The sequence below is a fragment of the Phoenix dactylifera genome, chromosome 9 (genome assembly GCF_051530095.1).
Source record: "Phoenix dactylifera cultivar Ajwa chromosome 9, Ajwa_hap1_PhDact_Kaust_v1.1, whole genome shotgun sequence".
Classification (NCBI taxonomy): Eukaryota; Viridiplantae; Streptophyta; class Magnoliopsida; order Arecales; family Arecaceae; genus Phoenix; species Phoenix dactylifera.
In genome coordinates this window covers 19,048,533-19,066,013 of record NC_143198.1, presented here as the reverse complement: position 1 = coordinate 19,066,013, position 17,481 = coordinate 19,048,533, and the positions used below count along the sequence as shown (strand labels likewise).

The window sequence follows — 17,481 nt, the reverse complement described above, 5'->3', positions numbered from 1 at the left end:
ACCTCATGTTTAAGAAAAGATAATCTATAATCATTTCCATACTTTAAGTAAAATCTATTTCTTTAATATGATCAGCATTCGTTTGGGTTTGGTCGCTCACTTCCTTCTATATCAGCAAGACACGGGGCATTTTCAAAATAGATTTTTTTTTTCTTTTAATGATGTAGGAACCCTCCCAATGGGTTCGATTGGTCGTATCTGCATTGTTTCCATTTCAATTTTGGGTTCTGATAGACATGGAGTGAGGTTATCTTTGATTCGATTGGCAACGCAACGTCTGACCTGCAAGTGAGCGAGTATAGTCCCATATTGGTCAAAGTCCTGACTGATGTTCTGTAAGTCCAAAATGCAAAAAGAGCTTGCCAAACAAGTCTTCATGAATAACAACTATATTCTCAATAATTCTGCCCAAGTCTTCATGGATAACAACCAAATTCTCAATAATACCACTTTGATTGCCCTATTTGTTTGAGGCTAGTGGGTAAAGAGAAATGATGCTGCCACCAAGGTAGTAGCCTGGTGGTAAGGGGGCGATAATTCCGCCCAAGTTGTCCGGGTTCGAAACGCACGGGCGTCGATTAAATTAGGGGACCGGATGCCCCACGCTCGGCTGGCTTGTTGGCGGTTATGCTTTCCTTCCACTTGTACCAAGGTGGCACTGGGGTGACATACCCACACGTGAGGCGGTGAACCCAGTGGGGTGAGCCCACGGGTCGGGGAAGGCACGCGAAACCTGCGACCTGTATCGAACATTCCCTAGTGGAAGGGGGGCTCAGTAATGGGGCTGCTACGCGGGTGGGCTGGTCCCTCCCCCTCCCCTCCTATTTTTAACCAAAAAAAAAAGAGAAATGATGCTTGATATGATTCTATTGGCATCAAAGTTCGCCATCTTAGTATCGGAGCCTATATTTGTGCCACACTAGCATAATATCAGTATGGTACGAAACGAGTTCTTTTTTTGCGTACCGAGAGTCGGTATGTTCTGTACCGTCCAGTTTGGGCTAGTACGACGTATCTTGGTTGGCGCAGATCATCAATTTCATGTGGTACACTAAAGCGGCAAACTAATCCTTGATTAAACTTGGCTATGACAGCAGCTATGACTTTTATATACAGCTAATTCTACCTGTTTAGTAAAATAATCAACTACTAGAAAATATTCATGCCCATGGGATGCGTTGGAATAAGTTTTTCCAGCTGCATCTATTCCCCAAGCTGTGAAAGGGCAAGGTGTTAATATAGTGTGAAACTCATAATATGGTGCATGGATGTGATTGGCATGAATCTAACATTCTTTCCGAGCTTTGACGAATTGGCAACAATAATACTCCGTGCTTTCTTCAAAATAAAGAGCCCCTTGACTAGAACGCGCCTGGTGCGACCAGAGGGCTTGTTGCTTTAATATCTATGCGATCTTAGTGACATTTCTGCAAACAACTACCTGCTCACAGAGATGAGTATACTCAAGGTGCAGGTCTGCAAGGAGATGGCTGAGGAGAACCGGAGGAGCAGGGGGGACAAAGGTAAGGGGGTTGAGGGCGACCGGCCCACCCCGTAGGATATAAGCGCGGCTCTATTCTGGTCTAGACACAAGGTATAAATGTGGCCATAGTTAAAGACTATTGTGTTGAGTATAATTTATTTCAGATCGAATTTATGATTATGTATATAAATATTAAAAAAATATGAATTTTAATGGATTTATATTTTGAAACAAAATTGGTTATGTCTTTATGCCGATTCATGATAAATTTGTATATTACTATTGTATCTTATGTTATTACATAAATTATTTAATTATGGTATTAATTACTTACTGAGTTATCGAGCCCATTACCCTTTTCTATTCAGATTTTTTAGAACTAAGATGGTACGAAATTATGATCGGGAGATGGACTTAAAACCAAATTTAATATCTTTAATTTAGATTAGAATTTAACTAGAGTTTGATGAACAATCTTTTAAATATTTTTGGTTCCGTGAGACATTAAAATTTAATTCTAGTTATTTAAATTAAAATTCAAATATTGATTATTTAAATTTATTCCGTTGCTTGTTTATGATATCATGTTGAGATGCCTTACATGCTTGTGGAGAGAGTTTTTTATGAGTATGTAGTGGTTGCCGTGACCCCTAATTCGAGGTCGGGGGCATAACATGAGCCTTTGATCCTTTGCTCCCTGGCAAATCCCACGTTAACTAGGTATTAGATGTTATTTCTATTCCTTTTTCTTCCCTTTTCACTATTCAAGAAAGAATAGATTGATCCAATAACAGCTTGTGATATCGAGACGTGAAAGATGCTAGCGATTTCAAAGATTAATAATGGAGTTTCATATATCAAATCTTGCTGCTTGCAAGAGTTAACGTGATTTGGCAGCCGATTATAAACACTGAAACCTTGTTGATTTAGAATAACGATTTATCGGCAACTCTTATTTTGAAAAAGAGGACTTGGATAATGTTTAACCCATCTTTTAATATATGACCGCATGGCAACTGATGGCTGAGATAACAGACAAGGTAGGTAGGTAGGTCCTTGGACTTCTCAACAGCTGTGGCAACAAAATCAAAGTTTGATATTAAGGTTGTTAAAAAATTTTCCACTGCTTTTTGATCTTTTATATCTTCACTAAGAAATTTAATTTGACTCACAATAGATGTAATTCTTGAGAAAAAATAAGTAATAGGTTCAGAATTTTTCATCACCAGAGTTTCAAATTCACAGCAAAGAGTTTGAAATGTTACTGCAATTATCTTGTCTGATCCTCTGAACTCACTTTTTAATATTTTCCATGCCTTTTTTCCCTTTTAAAGATTGGAATAAATTGATTAGAAATACTTTCAGTATTACTCACTCTTGTAGGTTTTTTGATTAGAAATACCGCACTTGTAGGTTTTTTGATTGAATTTTGCAAGCGTCTTGAAAGGTGCAGGTAAGGGAGTAAGAACAAGAAGGCTTGGAAGAAAGAATATTATTATTATTTTTCTATCCAAAGAGGATAATTGCTTTTATTTTTTTGCAAGCCCCCTTCCTTCCCGTTCAATAGAAAAAGAGTCCAAGTATATAGACTTCTAGCAATAATCAAAGATAGCTTCCACCCTAAGAATAGGGCTCTTCTTTTTTAGAGTCCAAAACAACTAAAGTAATCAATCGGAAAAAAACAAATCAAGCCTTTTTTTTTTATTTGACTAAGTTAACAAGTTGGGTTGTACTTCTATAAGACAAGGGCATCTTCTCTTCGTCTTCTTTGAGTGTTGAGAATGACACAAAATGATGTCAAGGGCTAAATCTCTTTATCAATTTATTAGAAAAAGAGGTTTCAATTATGCCTTTTTCAAATCTTTTTGGAGGTTTTATGTGCCGCTAAAACTCAAATGCTTCTTCACTTTGTCTTAAAAATATGCTCAGAACTAGAAACAACCTTAGCAAGAGAATGGGCAGCGATCTTGGAGGATGTGTTTTTGGCAATGCAGCTAGGGAATTGATAGACTATTTATTTATCAGCTGCCCGTTTTCCATGGAAATCTGGAATGTCATCAGTTCAAGCTTAAATATACTTCCACTCGTACCAAGTTTGAAGCTTTCTTTCTCAATTAGACAATGCAATTATGATGCTGGGGAGGTGTTGAACTTAGTGTGGCTAGCCAAAATGGTGTTTTAGCCTTAAAAGAGATTGATCCACACCCCTGTGCCTCTTCTAACTACTGTCTGCCTCTATATTATGCGTGCCGTAGTGGAGTTTCTACCTCGTCACAATCCGTTGCACCGACATACCCTTCCTCCTTTGAGTTTTCAGTCCAACTTTATTACCTCTCCAGCATCAATTGGTATTAAAGTACAGTTTCAAGATATTGCCTCACCATTGCAACATCGAAGAGCGTGTTGAACATGTAGGAGATTTACATGACATTGAATTGGATGAATTGTATTGCTGGCTTCAACAACTTCGACAACATGAAGGGCAACATGAATTCTGACATTGTCAAAGTTACAATCATGACTTTGATAGAGAACCTCTGATAACGAAAGCAAGTATTCCAATGAAGAAGTGAAGATTTCAAATCGCTCTACAACTAAAAAATATCTTGATTGAGTGAAGAAGAGACCCGTCGCCAATGCAAACGAAGACCACATCATAACCATCGTGACTTCGGTATCAAAATTGACATCTCTAACTTTGAAGAATGCCTACAATATGATAAGTTTGTCGATTGGCTCCATATTGTTGAATGAGTCTTTGAGCTTAATGAAGTTCTTGACGATCGATGTGTGAACTTAGTTGCCATCAAGTTTAAGAAATATGCATCAATTTGGTGAGAAAGTTTAAAATGATGATGTCAGCATGAAAGATGTAGCAAGATCAGAACATGGGACAAGATACGTCGTAAACTCAATCTTCGACCACATGACATGACGGTAGAAGAGCACATAATGGAATTTGAGCAACTCCTTAGATGTATACGATATCAAGAAGCCCGAAGAGTAAACTATAGCATGAGATCTTAGAGGACTAAAGTCTGAAATTGAGCAAGCTATGCAACTCCAACCATATTGGATGATGAGCAACATGATACGATTTGCAACAAAAGATGAGAAGCAGCAACCAAAAACACATAATTCATGCTTTCCAATGTATAAAGTTAGAGTATCCGATCAGGAAAGTTCCATATTGAAGACGTTGGCACCCTCCAAAGCTAAATATGTCCCAACCACCTCAGAAGAAGGACAAAGGCATCCTCAGCAATTCCCAGCCATTCCAACATTGTCGCCTCCAACCATCGCAAGTATTTCCAGTGCCAAGGGTTTGGGTATTGTTGGGGGAAAAAATGGACCACCCCACAAGTACAATTAAAGTACCCAAATCTGACAGCAAGCCTGACCTCATGCAGGCCGAGCTCATGCAGACCAAGCTCATGCAGGCCAAGCTCACGCAGGCCGAGCCGAGCTCATGCAGGCCGAGCTCAGAAGACCGAGCTCATGCAGGCCGAGCTCAGAAGACCGAGCTCATGCAAGCCGAGCCAAGCTCATGCAGACCGAGCTCATGCAGGCCGAGCTCAGAAGACCGAGCTCGTCGTCCACATGCTACGGCCACGCCCTGCAGCAGTCTCACTGTACCATGCTTTGCTTGCCGGCCACGCCACGACACATCAACTAGGGACCATACCCTGCTATGACTGTCAACAATTAATGCGCATGGTCTCCACGGATCTCCGGCTTACTCAAAATCTCAGGCCATCCACGACAACTCAACGACTCACTCAACTACGTCCGGTCACCCACAACAACTCATTGGCTCCAATCCCGTCCTCCACGGCAACGCATTAATTCAGATGACCACACTCAATCATGATGGTAACTCATTTAATTCGTCCGGTCACATCACAGGTAACCCTGTATCCCTCCTATAAAAGAAAAACTTCTTTCTCTAAAAAGAGGGCTTCGGACTTCTACATACAGTCCATCTTCTTCTCAAAAGTAGAGCCCCCTTTGACTTAACCATCGGAGGGCCGGCCCGAAAACCCTGACCACCGGCTTCTTGCAGTACCCCGGAGGACGCAGCCCGCCGACATATCGCCACCCACCACACTTGCCGGAGCTCCTCCTTCTCAGCCAGTGGTCGCCCCCGGGTCCAATTTCCAGCAATAGTTGGTGCTAGAGAAAGGGCCCGAGCCATGGCCATGAAGCTAAGGAGTAAGGGAGCCTCTAACGCCTTCCGGCATCGCGTACCAAGTCCTGGACACTCAGTCTAGAACCCATCACGAAGACCTCCGGCGGATCCAGTCCCCCAAGTTCAATTAGAGCAGTTCAACCAGTTTGTTCAACAAGTCCAAGCACTCATTGCGGCCGTTCAAGGCCTACAACAAGTAGAAGACCAACCTCTACTCCCTCCTCACGAGCATGAGTCCTCAGGATGCCGCTTGCGACGTCATTTCTCTATAGAGCGTCGCCACTACCGAAGCTCCCATTGAGCTCGACCCCCAAGTCGGGAGGGCTTGTCACGCATCCATTATCCTGAGAGCTCGCGCCGAAGCTTGACACCTTAAGTACGGGAGCACCCATCTGAGGCGGGGTCTGCCCCATGCCAAGCTGCAACAGGAGACCCACCCAAGCTCGGCAGAAAAGTTGAGGACTTGGAGCGGTAGATACAGATGCTTCGAGACCGAGACCCAAAGCGAGACGCCGACCTTGACTTTACAACAGAGTCTCCATTCCCTCAATGGATCATGGATGAGTCAATCCTCCAGAGGTTCAAGATGCCACAGATTGAGCCATATGATGGCTCATCCGATCCTCTGAACCATTTGGAGAGCTAAAAGGCCCTTATGACACTCCAAGGAGCCACAGACGCTCTACTCTGCAAAGCATTCCCAGCGACTCTCCGCAAGGCAGCTCGTCTTTGGTTCTCCAGACTAAAGCTCAGCTCGATTCTCTCCTTTGAACAGCTGGGCGGCAGCTCGCCACCCATTTTGCCGCTAGCCGGCGTCAGCGCCGGACCTCAGACTTCCTCTTAGCCATCAAGCAGAAGGAGGAAGAATCCTTAAAAGACTACATCAGTCGCTTTATCTCGGCCACATGGGAGGTTCGTGATCTCGACCAGTAAATCGCCATATCGGCATTGAAGAATGGATCTCGGTTCTACAAATTTCTCTTGTCCATCGAGAAGAGCTTTCCCGCCGACTTTGTTCAAATGTTGGCCCAAGTCGCAAGTACGCCAAGGCTGAGGAAGCCATGGCCTCTCGGAGGGAGGCAGCCGAACGACCTGCCAAGATGCAGAAGACATGCCACGAGGAGCGCTCCCAACCAAGCAGCAGATCCTCCTGGTATGAAAAAGAGCCTCCTTGGCCTAAGAGCCTAGCTCACTCGAGGTCTCCCTCCAAAAGTTTCAGACATACACTCCCCTCACATCCACCCGAGCAGAGATCCTCATGGAGATTGAGGGTCAGGGCTACCTCCGACCTCTATTGAGCATGCGATCGACAGAGTCGCGGAAGCACTCAAAAAAGTACTGCCACTTCCACCGAGATCGCGGCCATGATACGGAGGATTGCTACGAGCTCTGTGATGAGATCGAAGCACTTGTCCGCCAAGGTCGGTTGAGTTGTTTTATCCGTGATCATGCCTACAGGAGAAAGCCTGAGGAACAAAATCTAGTGCCGCGTGAGGAGCGGGACGACAACTGACCTCTCGCGGGCATCAACAATATCATCAGAGGACGGGCGAGTAGAGGTGCCTGAAGCATCGAGCTCGGAAGAAGGAGCTTCCTCAAAGCATCCGTGCACTGCGAAAGTCATTTCCTTTTCTGATGAAGACCAAAAGGGTGTTGAGCCTTCTTTATGACGACATTGTAGCTATGTCCTTCATCATTGCAAGGCTTTAAAAGGAATTTTAGTACATAATGAAAGCTCGACTGATGCCTTATTTTGTAATGCCTTCCAAATGATCAGCACTCCTCTAGCTAGATTCACAGGAGATTCCATCCCAAGAAAGTACTATGAAGTTAAATCCTCTCATGGTCCAGAAAACCGAGCTCATGCAGGCCGAGCCGAGCTCATGCAGCCGAGCTCAGAAGTCTGAGCTCATGCAGGCCGAGCCGAGCTCATGTAGCCGAGCTCAGAAGATCGAGCTCATGCAGGCCGAGCCGAGCTCATGCAGACCGAGCTCATGCAGCCGAGCTCAGAAGGCCAAGCTCATGCAGGCTAAGCTCATGCAGACCGAGCTCAGAAGAACGAGCTCCAAAGGCCAACCTCAAAAGGCCGGTGCTGAGCCAAGTCCTGAGGGACTTCGAAGCTCGAGAGCCATCAAAATATCTCCAAAAGGTACAGGACGCCACTTTGGCTTCCAATAATTTCAATATTTTATCTGTTTTCAGGTCGGAGAATCCAAAAAATGACCTACGGGTATCTTTATCTCCAACGTCGCCCCGCTCCGAATAAGGGCGCACGATCGCCAACAGACGAAGTCCGTCTCCTGTATGTATTTCCAATGATGCCCTAACCAAGCTCGAGACGCCATTTCGACACCCTTCGACGACATTCGACGCCATTCGATGACATTCAACGCCCTTCGATGATATTCAACGTCATTCGACGCCCTTCGACGATATTCGACATCCTTCAACGACATTCGACGCCCTTCAACGACATTCGACGCCATTCGACGCCCTTCGATTACATTCGACACCATTCGACGACATTCGATGCCATTCGACGCCCTTCGACGGCATTCGACATCCTTCGACGCTATTCGACTACATTCGACGCCATTCGACGACATTCGACGCCATTTCGACGACATTCGATGCCATTTCAATGCCATTCCATGTCATTCAACGCCATTCGACGCCCTTCGACGCCTCCTACGACAACACGCCCCGATCTGAGTAGGGGCACCCTGCTGAGTCGACCACAAGCCAAAAAAGGCTGCTGAAGTCGATCTCAGAGCAAAGTCGCTTAGCTCCGCTTGGACAGCTCGGCTTAAGGCCGTTAGCTCCGACTGCACGAGAGGTACACCCTACTTAGCACATACATCTCCATAGACATTTGGCTATATTACAGGACGATCGACGACTGGACTACTTCTTTCGCCCGAGCCAAAAAGCAGCTCGAATTCGAAAGTCGGAAGGTAGTGTTGAGGGAAAAAATGGACCACCCCACAAGTATAATTAAAGTACCCAAATCCGACAGTAAACCTGATCTCATGCAGGCCGAGCTCACGCCTAGAAGACCGAGCTCATGCAGGCCGAGCTCCGAAGGCCGAGCTCAGAAGACCGAGCTCATGCAGGCCGAGCTCCGAAGGCCGAGCTCAGAAGACCGAGCTCATGCAGGCCGAGCCCAAAAGGCCGAGCTCATGCAGGCCGAGCTCGTCGTCCACATGCTGCGGCCATGCCCTGCAGCAGTCTCACCGTACCATGCTTTGCTTCCCAGCCACGCCATGACACATCAACTAGGGACCATGCCCTGCTACGACTGTCAACAATTAATGCGCATGGTCTCCACGGATCTCCGGCTTACTCAAAATCTCAGGCCATCCACGGCAACTCATCGACTCACTCAACTACGTCTGGTCACCCACAACAACTCATTGGCTCCAATCCCATCCTCCACGGCAACGCATTAATTCAAATGACCACACTCAACATGACGGTAACTCATTTAATTCGTCCGGTCACATCACAGGTAACCCTGTATCCTCCTATAAAAGAAAAACTTCTTCCTCTAAAAAGGAGGTTTCGGACTTCTACATACAGTCCATTTCCTTCTCAAAAATAGAGCCCCCTTTGACTTAACCATCGGAGGGCCGGCGCCGGAAATCCCGGCCACCGGCTTCTTGCAGATCCCCCGGAGGACGTAGCCCGCCGGCGTACCACCACCCGGAGCTCCCCCTTCTCAGCCAGTGGTTGTCTCCGGGTCCAATTTCCAGCAACAGATATATTGCAGTCACTTGCCCAAATAGAAAGGTCAACACTTTGATAGAGGAAGAATCGTATGCATAAAAGGAGTAAGAAGATTAGCCCGTCAAGTAGGATGAAGAAGGCTCAAGCAAGGAAGAAGTAGTGCATGCCAATCAAGGTGAAGCCTTGGTGGTCCGCCTCAGCCTGAATGCACCTGTGGTGGTGGATGAAAAAGATTGGCTAGGCTACAAAATCGTCCACACTAAATGCACTTCCCAGAGTAAGGATGACCTTAGCTGTGGGACTTCCATGTTAGGGTATTCATCTTGCCCAGTAAGTTGTAATGCATTAGGAGCTGCTGAGTCTCATCTTTCTCTACATAAAGAAATTGTATATCTAGATGGGAAATAATCTAGTTCATCCATGGCAAGAAGCATCCCTCCCAATCCTCTTGTGGTGACAAAGGCCCCAGTCCTTGCCTTCCACCAGTGGTGTGACGCTGAATGCCAATGAGAAGAAACATAACAATGGCTCGTTCTTCTTTCAATGATGTCTCATTTGGTATAGATGAATATGATGATCAGCTGTATTATCAGGCATAAGCTTGTCATCTGCTGCTATAATAGACAACGACAATATTTCACAATTGAAGCTTCAAAAGGGAATTTATGATCACCAGAGTTTTCTCTTTAATTCACAAAGCGGGCAGAGCCATATTAAGCAATATACTTTCCTGAAAACTTCTGATCCAGAATGTTTACATACATCCTTCGTTCCACAGTCTTCTAAGTCTTCATATGCTGATTCAGCATAGTCAAAGGTTCCTTCATACCCTAATGTATGGAAGAGCATGACTTTTCTTAAGAGCATGGGGTAGAATATGTACGAGGGCTCGTGCAAGCGTGTGTTTAGTTCTACATTGGTTTTTCTCTAGATAAATCTTGGGTACTTATACAAGATCAAGAAACCCAAATAATACCTTCCGACTAGCCTTTTTGAGTGAGATCCTGGATTATTACAAATGATATCAAAGCGGATCTGGTCCATAATCTATATGAACTAGGGGACACTGCAGCAAGAATTTATTAGGGTTGACCATGGGCCGAGCGTGGTGCTTGTAATTAGATTTGAATGGATTTGAATCCTTAACTTAACGAAAATGATGGGGTTTAAACATGGGGAGTATGTGAAGACCCATGCGGACATGTATTTAGTCCTACATCGGTTATTCGTTGGATAGATCTTGAGTACTTATACAAGATTAAAGAATCCAAAACCTTTCGGAGAATTGAGGAACTCAAGACACACATCAATGCGACAACATCTACTAGATCTAATACTGGAAAGAGTCTTGGTCAAACAAATTAAAGGATAGTCCCAAACAAATTTGCATCAACTGCTTCCATGGCTCAGATTGGTCTAAATTTTCTCTTGGTCAAATCCTTTGCCATAACAAGCATCTCCGGACGTTCACCCCCGTCTGGACAAAAATGAAGAAGATAAACATAATCTTAATTGATGTCTGATTTCAGTTACAGCTTTCACACAGAGGAGAAGATTATTACGATGCCTTTAAATGCATTGTTGTTGCTGTCTGGAGGATTCCTGCAATCTCATTTCTGTCTCAAAGTGGGTCATCTGTTGGGTACTCTATCTGATCTCCTTTTTGTGGGCTTCGCTTTTGCTTCCATTTTGTTTTCTGACTCCTTTTTAACTGTCATTTTTTCTTAAATGAAAACAGAGTTAATATATATGTACAGCTATCAACTTCATATTGGCAGCTAGTTCTTGCGGTTCAATACATCAGCGACTACTATGAACAGCAATGGCGATACAGATCACCTTGTTTGAGTCCTTGTTTGTTGATAAACCATCTGCTTGGCTCTTGATCGACAACGAAGGCAGATTTGCTAGTATAAAGAATGTTTCTAATCCAAGAACACCATAGAGCTCAAGCCAAAAACCTCTCTTCTCCAGAAGAGTGAGCAGAAATTCCACTTGACATTTTCAACCACGTACTTGAACCAATTTGCAAAGAATGACTTTGGCCTTGATTTTCTTGCAGTATGATATGATTTCTGTAGCAGTTACATAATCTTCAAGAATCTGGCATCCTTTTATGAAAGCGGATTGGGAATTGGAGACAAGGGCCGGTGTCTATCCTCTTTGCTAGTCTGTTGGAAAGAACTTTGTAGATGAATTTTATGAGCCATTGATGAGACTAATATGGCTCCACCATCTATGTATAAGTAACAATCTAAAAATGACATTATCATTAGTGAACAGTGAACTCATTTATTTATTATTATTTCCTATAACCAAAAAAGAATCGCGACTCCTGAATTTGCAATCTTGGAAAGCTTACACACACTTTCAACAGCAGTCATAAAACAACATTTCATAAGCTATGGTCATCATTTATATATGACCGGCCATTGCTTTTGTTGTCTTTTTTTTCTTGGTACGAAGTGAGGCAGAGTTACATTTCGCATGTGCAATACATGTGCTCAATTTAAGAACACGAAGCCCTGGACGGTAGGATTAATCAAAGATCTTTAATACTGCAACCACCAAAGTTGTGCCGTCCATGTCTCATGGCTTTTATACATGACATGATGGACGTAAAGTTCAACTAACGTTTACTTTTGTATCAAAAAAAAAAAAAAACTAACGTTTACATTACTATTACTTAGAAAACTAAAAACTTACCTACGGATGATATCCCTATGATGAATGTACATAGAATTCAGTCCACGCTTCAGTAAGCAAGCAATTAGAACGAACTGAGGGGGTCGGAAATAATTTAACCTTACACTATATTCTACATCCTTAATAAAAAGATGCTGAGCTCAGGAGCGTCATATTTGAAACCGCTGCCTCCACGCTCACCGCCGTCCGGGCTTATCATGTAGAGCGCTTCCGAGTCCACGCTCCCCACGACCCTCTGAAACTTGGCTCGCATGTACATCAGCTCACAATGAGCCCCACCACCACCTCCACACGATAACCCTTCATTCTCACACTTCCCCATCTTCAGAGGATGAGGTGGTGGAAGGGGAGGAGCAACTGGTGGAGGTGGAAGCATCCCGGCGCCTACCGACACCGCCTGCACTGCTTTCAGCACATGGAGGTCGGCCCCGTTGCACCGGCGAGACACGGCGTACCCGCGCTGCTGCCCATTGCAGTACATGCTCCACACCGGCTCCTCCCACAGCGAGCGCCGCGGAGAACTACTCTTGCTTTTCTTCTTGCTCGCGTCGGCTGTGTTGGTTGTAGCAATCCGGTCGCATTCGAGTAGTATCCTCGGCATACCGGTCGCCATCTCCTTGACTAGCTGATTCATTGGGATGCCCAGCTCCAGAAGCAAGGCGGGCTCGGACCGGGGATCCGTCTGCACCGTAAAGCTCACCCGCCCCCTCTTAAGGCCGAAGAACGTTCCGATGACCTTCCTGCGAGCTGAAGGCGTAGGCTTGAGGGGTGCAATGGCCGGCAAGGCCGGCCAGTGGCACGTTGGCGTCAGGAAGGTGGGGAAGATGGAGCGGAAGATCGATGCGGCGAACATCGTTATGGTGAACTTTTTGGTCCTCCTCCGGTGAAGGAGCGGCAGGCCGAGAGGGGATAAAGCCTCATCGCGTTCGTCGGAAGAGGAGAAGGAGAGGTCCATGATGTGTGCTGCATCTGTGCTCCCCGTCGTCATCGGTTTTTGCTCGGTTGGTGGAGATAGCAATAAGGACTGTTGGTGGTGGCGGTAATGCTTTGAAGATTACCAGCAGCCAACGAAACGGAGCGGAGCAAATGGGCTTCACAAGACCGCATTCTCCATTAAACCTACAATTTAAGGGCGAGTGCTTGCTACTGTTAACACAGAGATGTCACACACATTAGGAAAAAAAAAACAAAGTTTACGTGGAATTTTCTCATTGATCTCTTCTGAGCTGGCACCGTCCATCTGCTAGTAATACTTTTCAGTATGATTTATATATATATATATAGATAGAGAGAGAGAGAGAGAGAGAGAGAGAGAGAGAGAGAGAGAGAGAGAGCGAGGAAGAGCCAGGAGATAACTAATTTTAAAAGGTTTGTCCAATTGTTTGTTGTAGTTTAGGTAACACAAGTCCATGATATGATGCTGTCGAGGGGAAAGAGGAAGAGGGTGCGTGGAGGGGAGGCGTAGCGAGCCAACCAGAGCTTCCCGAAGCCTAGGTGGGATGGCGCAGGGGATGACGTGAGCCTTTAGTATTTGTTCTTCGGTTAGTAGCAGTTTTTTTTTTTTTTTTAATAATAATCTTTGATGGTTTCAAATGCAAGACGGGTTTGATGGAAGGGACTGGTGCTGCCACCAAGGTGGTAGCCTGGTGGTAAGGAGGCTTGGACTCCACCCATGTTGCTCAGGTTCGAAACGCGCATGCATCCCCCACGTCCGGATGGCTTTGTGTGGATATGTTTTTCTTTCATCAGTACTGAGATGGCGCTGGGGCGACGTACTCACACGTGGATGGCCCAGTGGGGTTTTCCACAGGTTGAAGAGGGCACGCAGAAATATGGCTCTGTGTGGATATGCTTTCCTTTCACTAGTACTGAGGTGGCGCTGGGGTGACGTACTCACACGTGGATGGCCCAGTAGGGTTTTCCACGAATTGGGGAGGGTACGCAAAAACTTGCGACCCACATCGAAAATTCTCTGGTGGAAGGGGGGCCCAGTAGGGGCTGCTATGTGGGTGGGGTTCTGCCCCTCCCCCTACTCTCTTTTTTTTTTTTGTTTTTTTTAAGGGACTGGTGTGTCTTGTAGTGCTGGGTAGGTAAACTATTTAGTGTCAATACGTGTCATTGTAATATTAAATAGGACATTTAGTCGAAATAGTTGACCTCTTAGGAGCGCAACCATAAGATGTATGTAATAAACTTCAAGAAGAATCTGTTATTTAATAAGTGAAAGCTAATTTTCTATATAATACCTTCTCTCGGATATATGGTGCATGCATGCATGCACAGTTGACCAGTCCATTCAAGTAACCGGGGCTGTGGACCGCCCCCCTTCCGTTCCAGAATTGGGTTGCATCCTTTTCTTTGGGACCATTTTGTTTTTTTTGTAAGAAAAAAAACAATAGACTATTGCTAAATCTAGCATGTGCAGGCAGGTGCAATGAGTTGTGCACGGTGTTAGATCAGCGTGTATAATTTTCAAGGATGCCTAAAGAGCCGGCCGGAGGGATCGGCTTCATCCCAGAGATGGGACATCCCATGGTGAAAATTTGGCCCAAGCTCGGGCTTAATGAGCACCGATCCTCTATGGTGCACGGGCTACGCTGCAGAGTGCTATGCAGTAATTAGGAGATGGATATCCATCAAACAAAGCAATTCACAAGTGCGTATCTTGCCCTACAGAGTGCATATTATCTAGTAGTAATCAAGTCATTTTGACTTCTGATGACCACCAAATAATGGGGATTGGATTGGTCTGATCATGTTTAACGATGAGATTGGGTTGGGCACTTTAGCATCTTCAGCTGATGTATTTAATTTTCCAAGTCTTTTAAGTCTACAAGCTGGGCAAACTGTTGTGGAATTGGCTTGTGTTTTTTTCTACCTTTTTTTATCTGTGGATCTAATTCAGACTAGTAATGAGCCACACATCCCAAGGTACACTACAGAAAAATACATTTTTTTCAGTATTTTTATGATCTTTACCGACACTTATAAGTAGCAAAAAATTTTTCCGACGCTTTTGGAAAGTGTTGTAAAAGATCGATTTTAAGCATAGCTAAAAGACTCAAAGCCTACGCTTAGCCTTCAATATTTTTTAAATAATATTTTTTTCAGCATCCGTATTCCTCCTTACATTAGAGAGTCTAACCTTGCAAATCCTCGGTAGGTGGTGGGTGCGCTTGGTTTTCCCATTTCCGCCGGATGTAGATCTGCCAAGAAAAAGAACCAACAAGAACAATATGATATGGAACATATATGTCTTATTTGTAGGTGAATAAATAATCTATACCTTGATGATAGACAAAACAACCGTGGCGAAGCTGTACAATCCCAAGAATAAAAACGAAGCAGTGGAGCTGCTCAAGCCCTTTGAAGGACACAAATGGCTCATGATCCTGATGCCACAGACCATCAACACCAAGATACAAAGAAATCCGGCACAACAACGACCTACATTACTATTCCCTTCTCACCTCAGCACAGTGATGAGGAGGCCTCAAGAAGCCTTCTCGCAACCTTCGTCCGAATCGAAGGAACTGAATCAGAACCCTCGTCCAGTTTTTGGAAGTCACTATCCGTGCAGGTATGGAATCGGCTGTTGAAAAAAGACGAGGGAATGCAGATGTCGAAGATCCACATAGCCGTTTGGCTCAGCATCGACGATATCAGCCCCAGCAACATCAACTCTTTGAATTTGTTTTTTCCAAAGACAAGGACAAACACCTAGGCATCAGTAAACAAAACTAAGAAGGAATTCAAGAACTCCAAGAAAAAATAAAAACCTTCACGAATCTTCTCGAGAGCGGCGAGCATCGCCTTCCTCTTTGTCTTCTTCAACCACGGCATTCGGGGGATGACAAGAAATCAAGAAATAGAGCACGAGTTGGAGGATATTGAGAGGGAGGTGGGGAGAGAGAGGAGATACTTTGGCGAAGCGGTAGATGCAGCACTCGACCAAGAAGCAGACGACGATCATGGCGGTGGTGACGGTGGCCACCGACCACGTCGGGGTCTCCGCTAGAGACCGTCCTTCGCCCATGACGGTGAACACCGACCACGTCGGTGGTTCTTTTTCTTCAGCATCCTCAATGCAGTGGAGTCATAGGATCCAAGAGCACCGCCGGATCGGAGCTCGGGATGGAGGTGAGAGAGCAGGGGGAGGCGGTGGATTGATGTCGGCGTCGGAGGGAGGAGGAGAGGAGAGGAGACGTTTATAAAAGCTAGAGCATCAATTAGAGGGGGCTGATATTAGAATGGATTTGGCCTCCGACGACGCTTTTTAAGCATCGTCGATTCTGAAGCTTTCCCGACGCTTTTTAGAAGCGTCGGCAAAGTTTGGCGCTGAACCAAAATTTTTCGATGTTTCTCCCTAGCATCGGAAAAAAATGGCGGAAAATCTTGTTTTTTCTGCAGTGTACTTAGTCCAGGTTTTTGTATTGGTCCATTTTGCTTGGTCTGATGTTAGTGGGACTATAGCCTACGTGATGGAAAATGCTTCTTGGTACAAACGTTATTACTATTAGGTTATGAATTAGCCTAGAGAAGGGCCTTGGGTTTGGTCACCCCAGGCCATCAGATATGCAATAGTATTTATTGTGGTGCTCGTCTAATTTCACGTGGTGACGAAGGGGTCTAGGTTGTATTTTTCATGCAAAAGAATGATTGTTCTTATTTTACGACATCAACCGTTGGACCACGGATTGTACAAATCTCAAAGCACTCCAATATTTTCTTCCATCATCTGCACAGATCTTAATGCGGCTATTGTGTGATCCAACGAGTGACATCATGAAGAAAAGGCGGACGCACTCTTTCGTGCAAAAGGTACAACCCGAATCTGCGATAAAGAAATTTATAGCAAGTTATTATACTTTCTTAGCATTACTACATATGAATCATGGTTTGACCGAACTTGTATTAAAATATCAAAGATAAAAATATTAAAGATAAAAATATAATAAAAAAATTAATATTTTTTGCATCAAATATCATTATTACTGTTTTTTTACGGTAGAAATAAAAGTAACCATGAATTATCTGCTCTTGGAAAGCTTGTAAGAAAAGTTATATATGAATATCGATATACATAGAAATTAATTTTTAAATAATTTAAACAGCAAAACTTTGAAAATCTCATAAAGAATAAAATAAAATAAGCTTATTTTTTAGTTTTATAGAATAGAATAGGATTTTTGTATAAAATAATAATTAAAATATGAAATATCATAATGTATATAAATAATTATTTAATGACTTGAATGTATATGGATAAGTTAAATAAATATTTCTCATACAATAATATATATTGTAGCTTGGTGGCTAAGAGCTTGCCATTCAAACTATATCACTAGGTTCAAGCTTCACAAATTTGGGTTGAGGG

General features: G+C 44.2%; 2 protein-coding genes across 2 annotated transcripts; both read right to left on the bottom strand.

The window, feature by feature from the left end:
* Positions 1-11,715: 11,715 nt before the first annotated feature.
* On the bottom strand, positions 11,716-13,271 carry LOC103695892 (protein MIZU-KUSSEI 1-like). The gene has a single exon (XM_008777336.4). It carries the CDS (start codon positions 13,090-13,092, stop codon positions 12,217-12,219), a length of 876 nt encoding a protein of 291 aa, XP_008775558.4. The 5' UTR covers positions 13,093-13,271; the 3' UTR covers positions 11,716-12,216.
* Positions 13,272-15,244: 1,973 nt separating this feature from the next.
* On the bottom strand, positions 15,245-16,140 carry LOC148702482 (MLO-like protein 4). The gene is made up of 4 exons (XM_088705209.2): positions 16,027-16,140; positions 15,583-15,824; positions 15,391-15,496; positions 15,245-15,310 (listed from the first exon to the last, which is right to left on the bottom strand). The coding sequence occupies exons 1-4, from the start codon at positions 16,138-16,140 to the stop codon at positions 15,245-15,247; spliced, it is 528 nt and encodes a 175-aa protein (XP_088561335.2).
* Between the last annotated feature and the right edge of the window lie 1,341 nt (positions 16,141-17,481).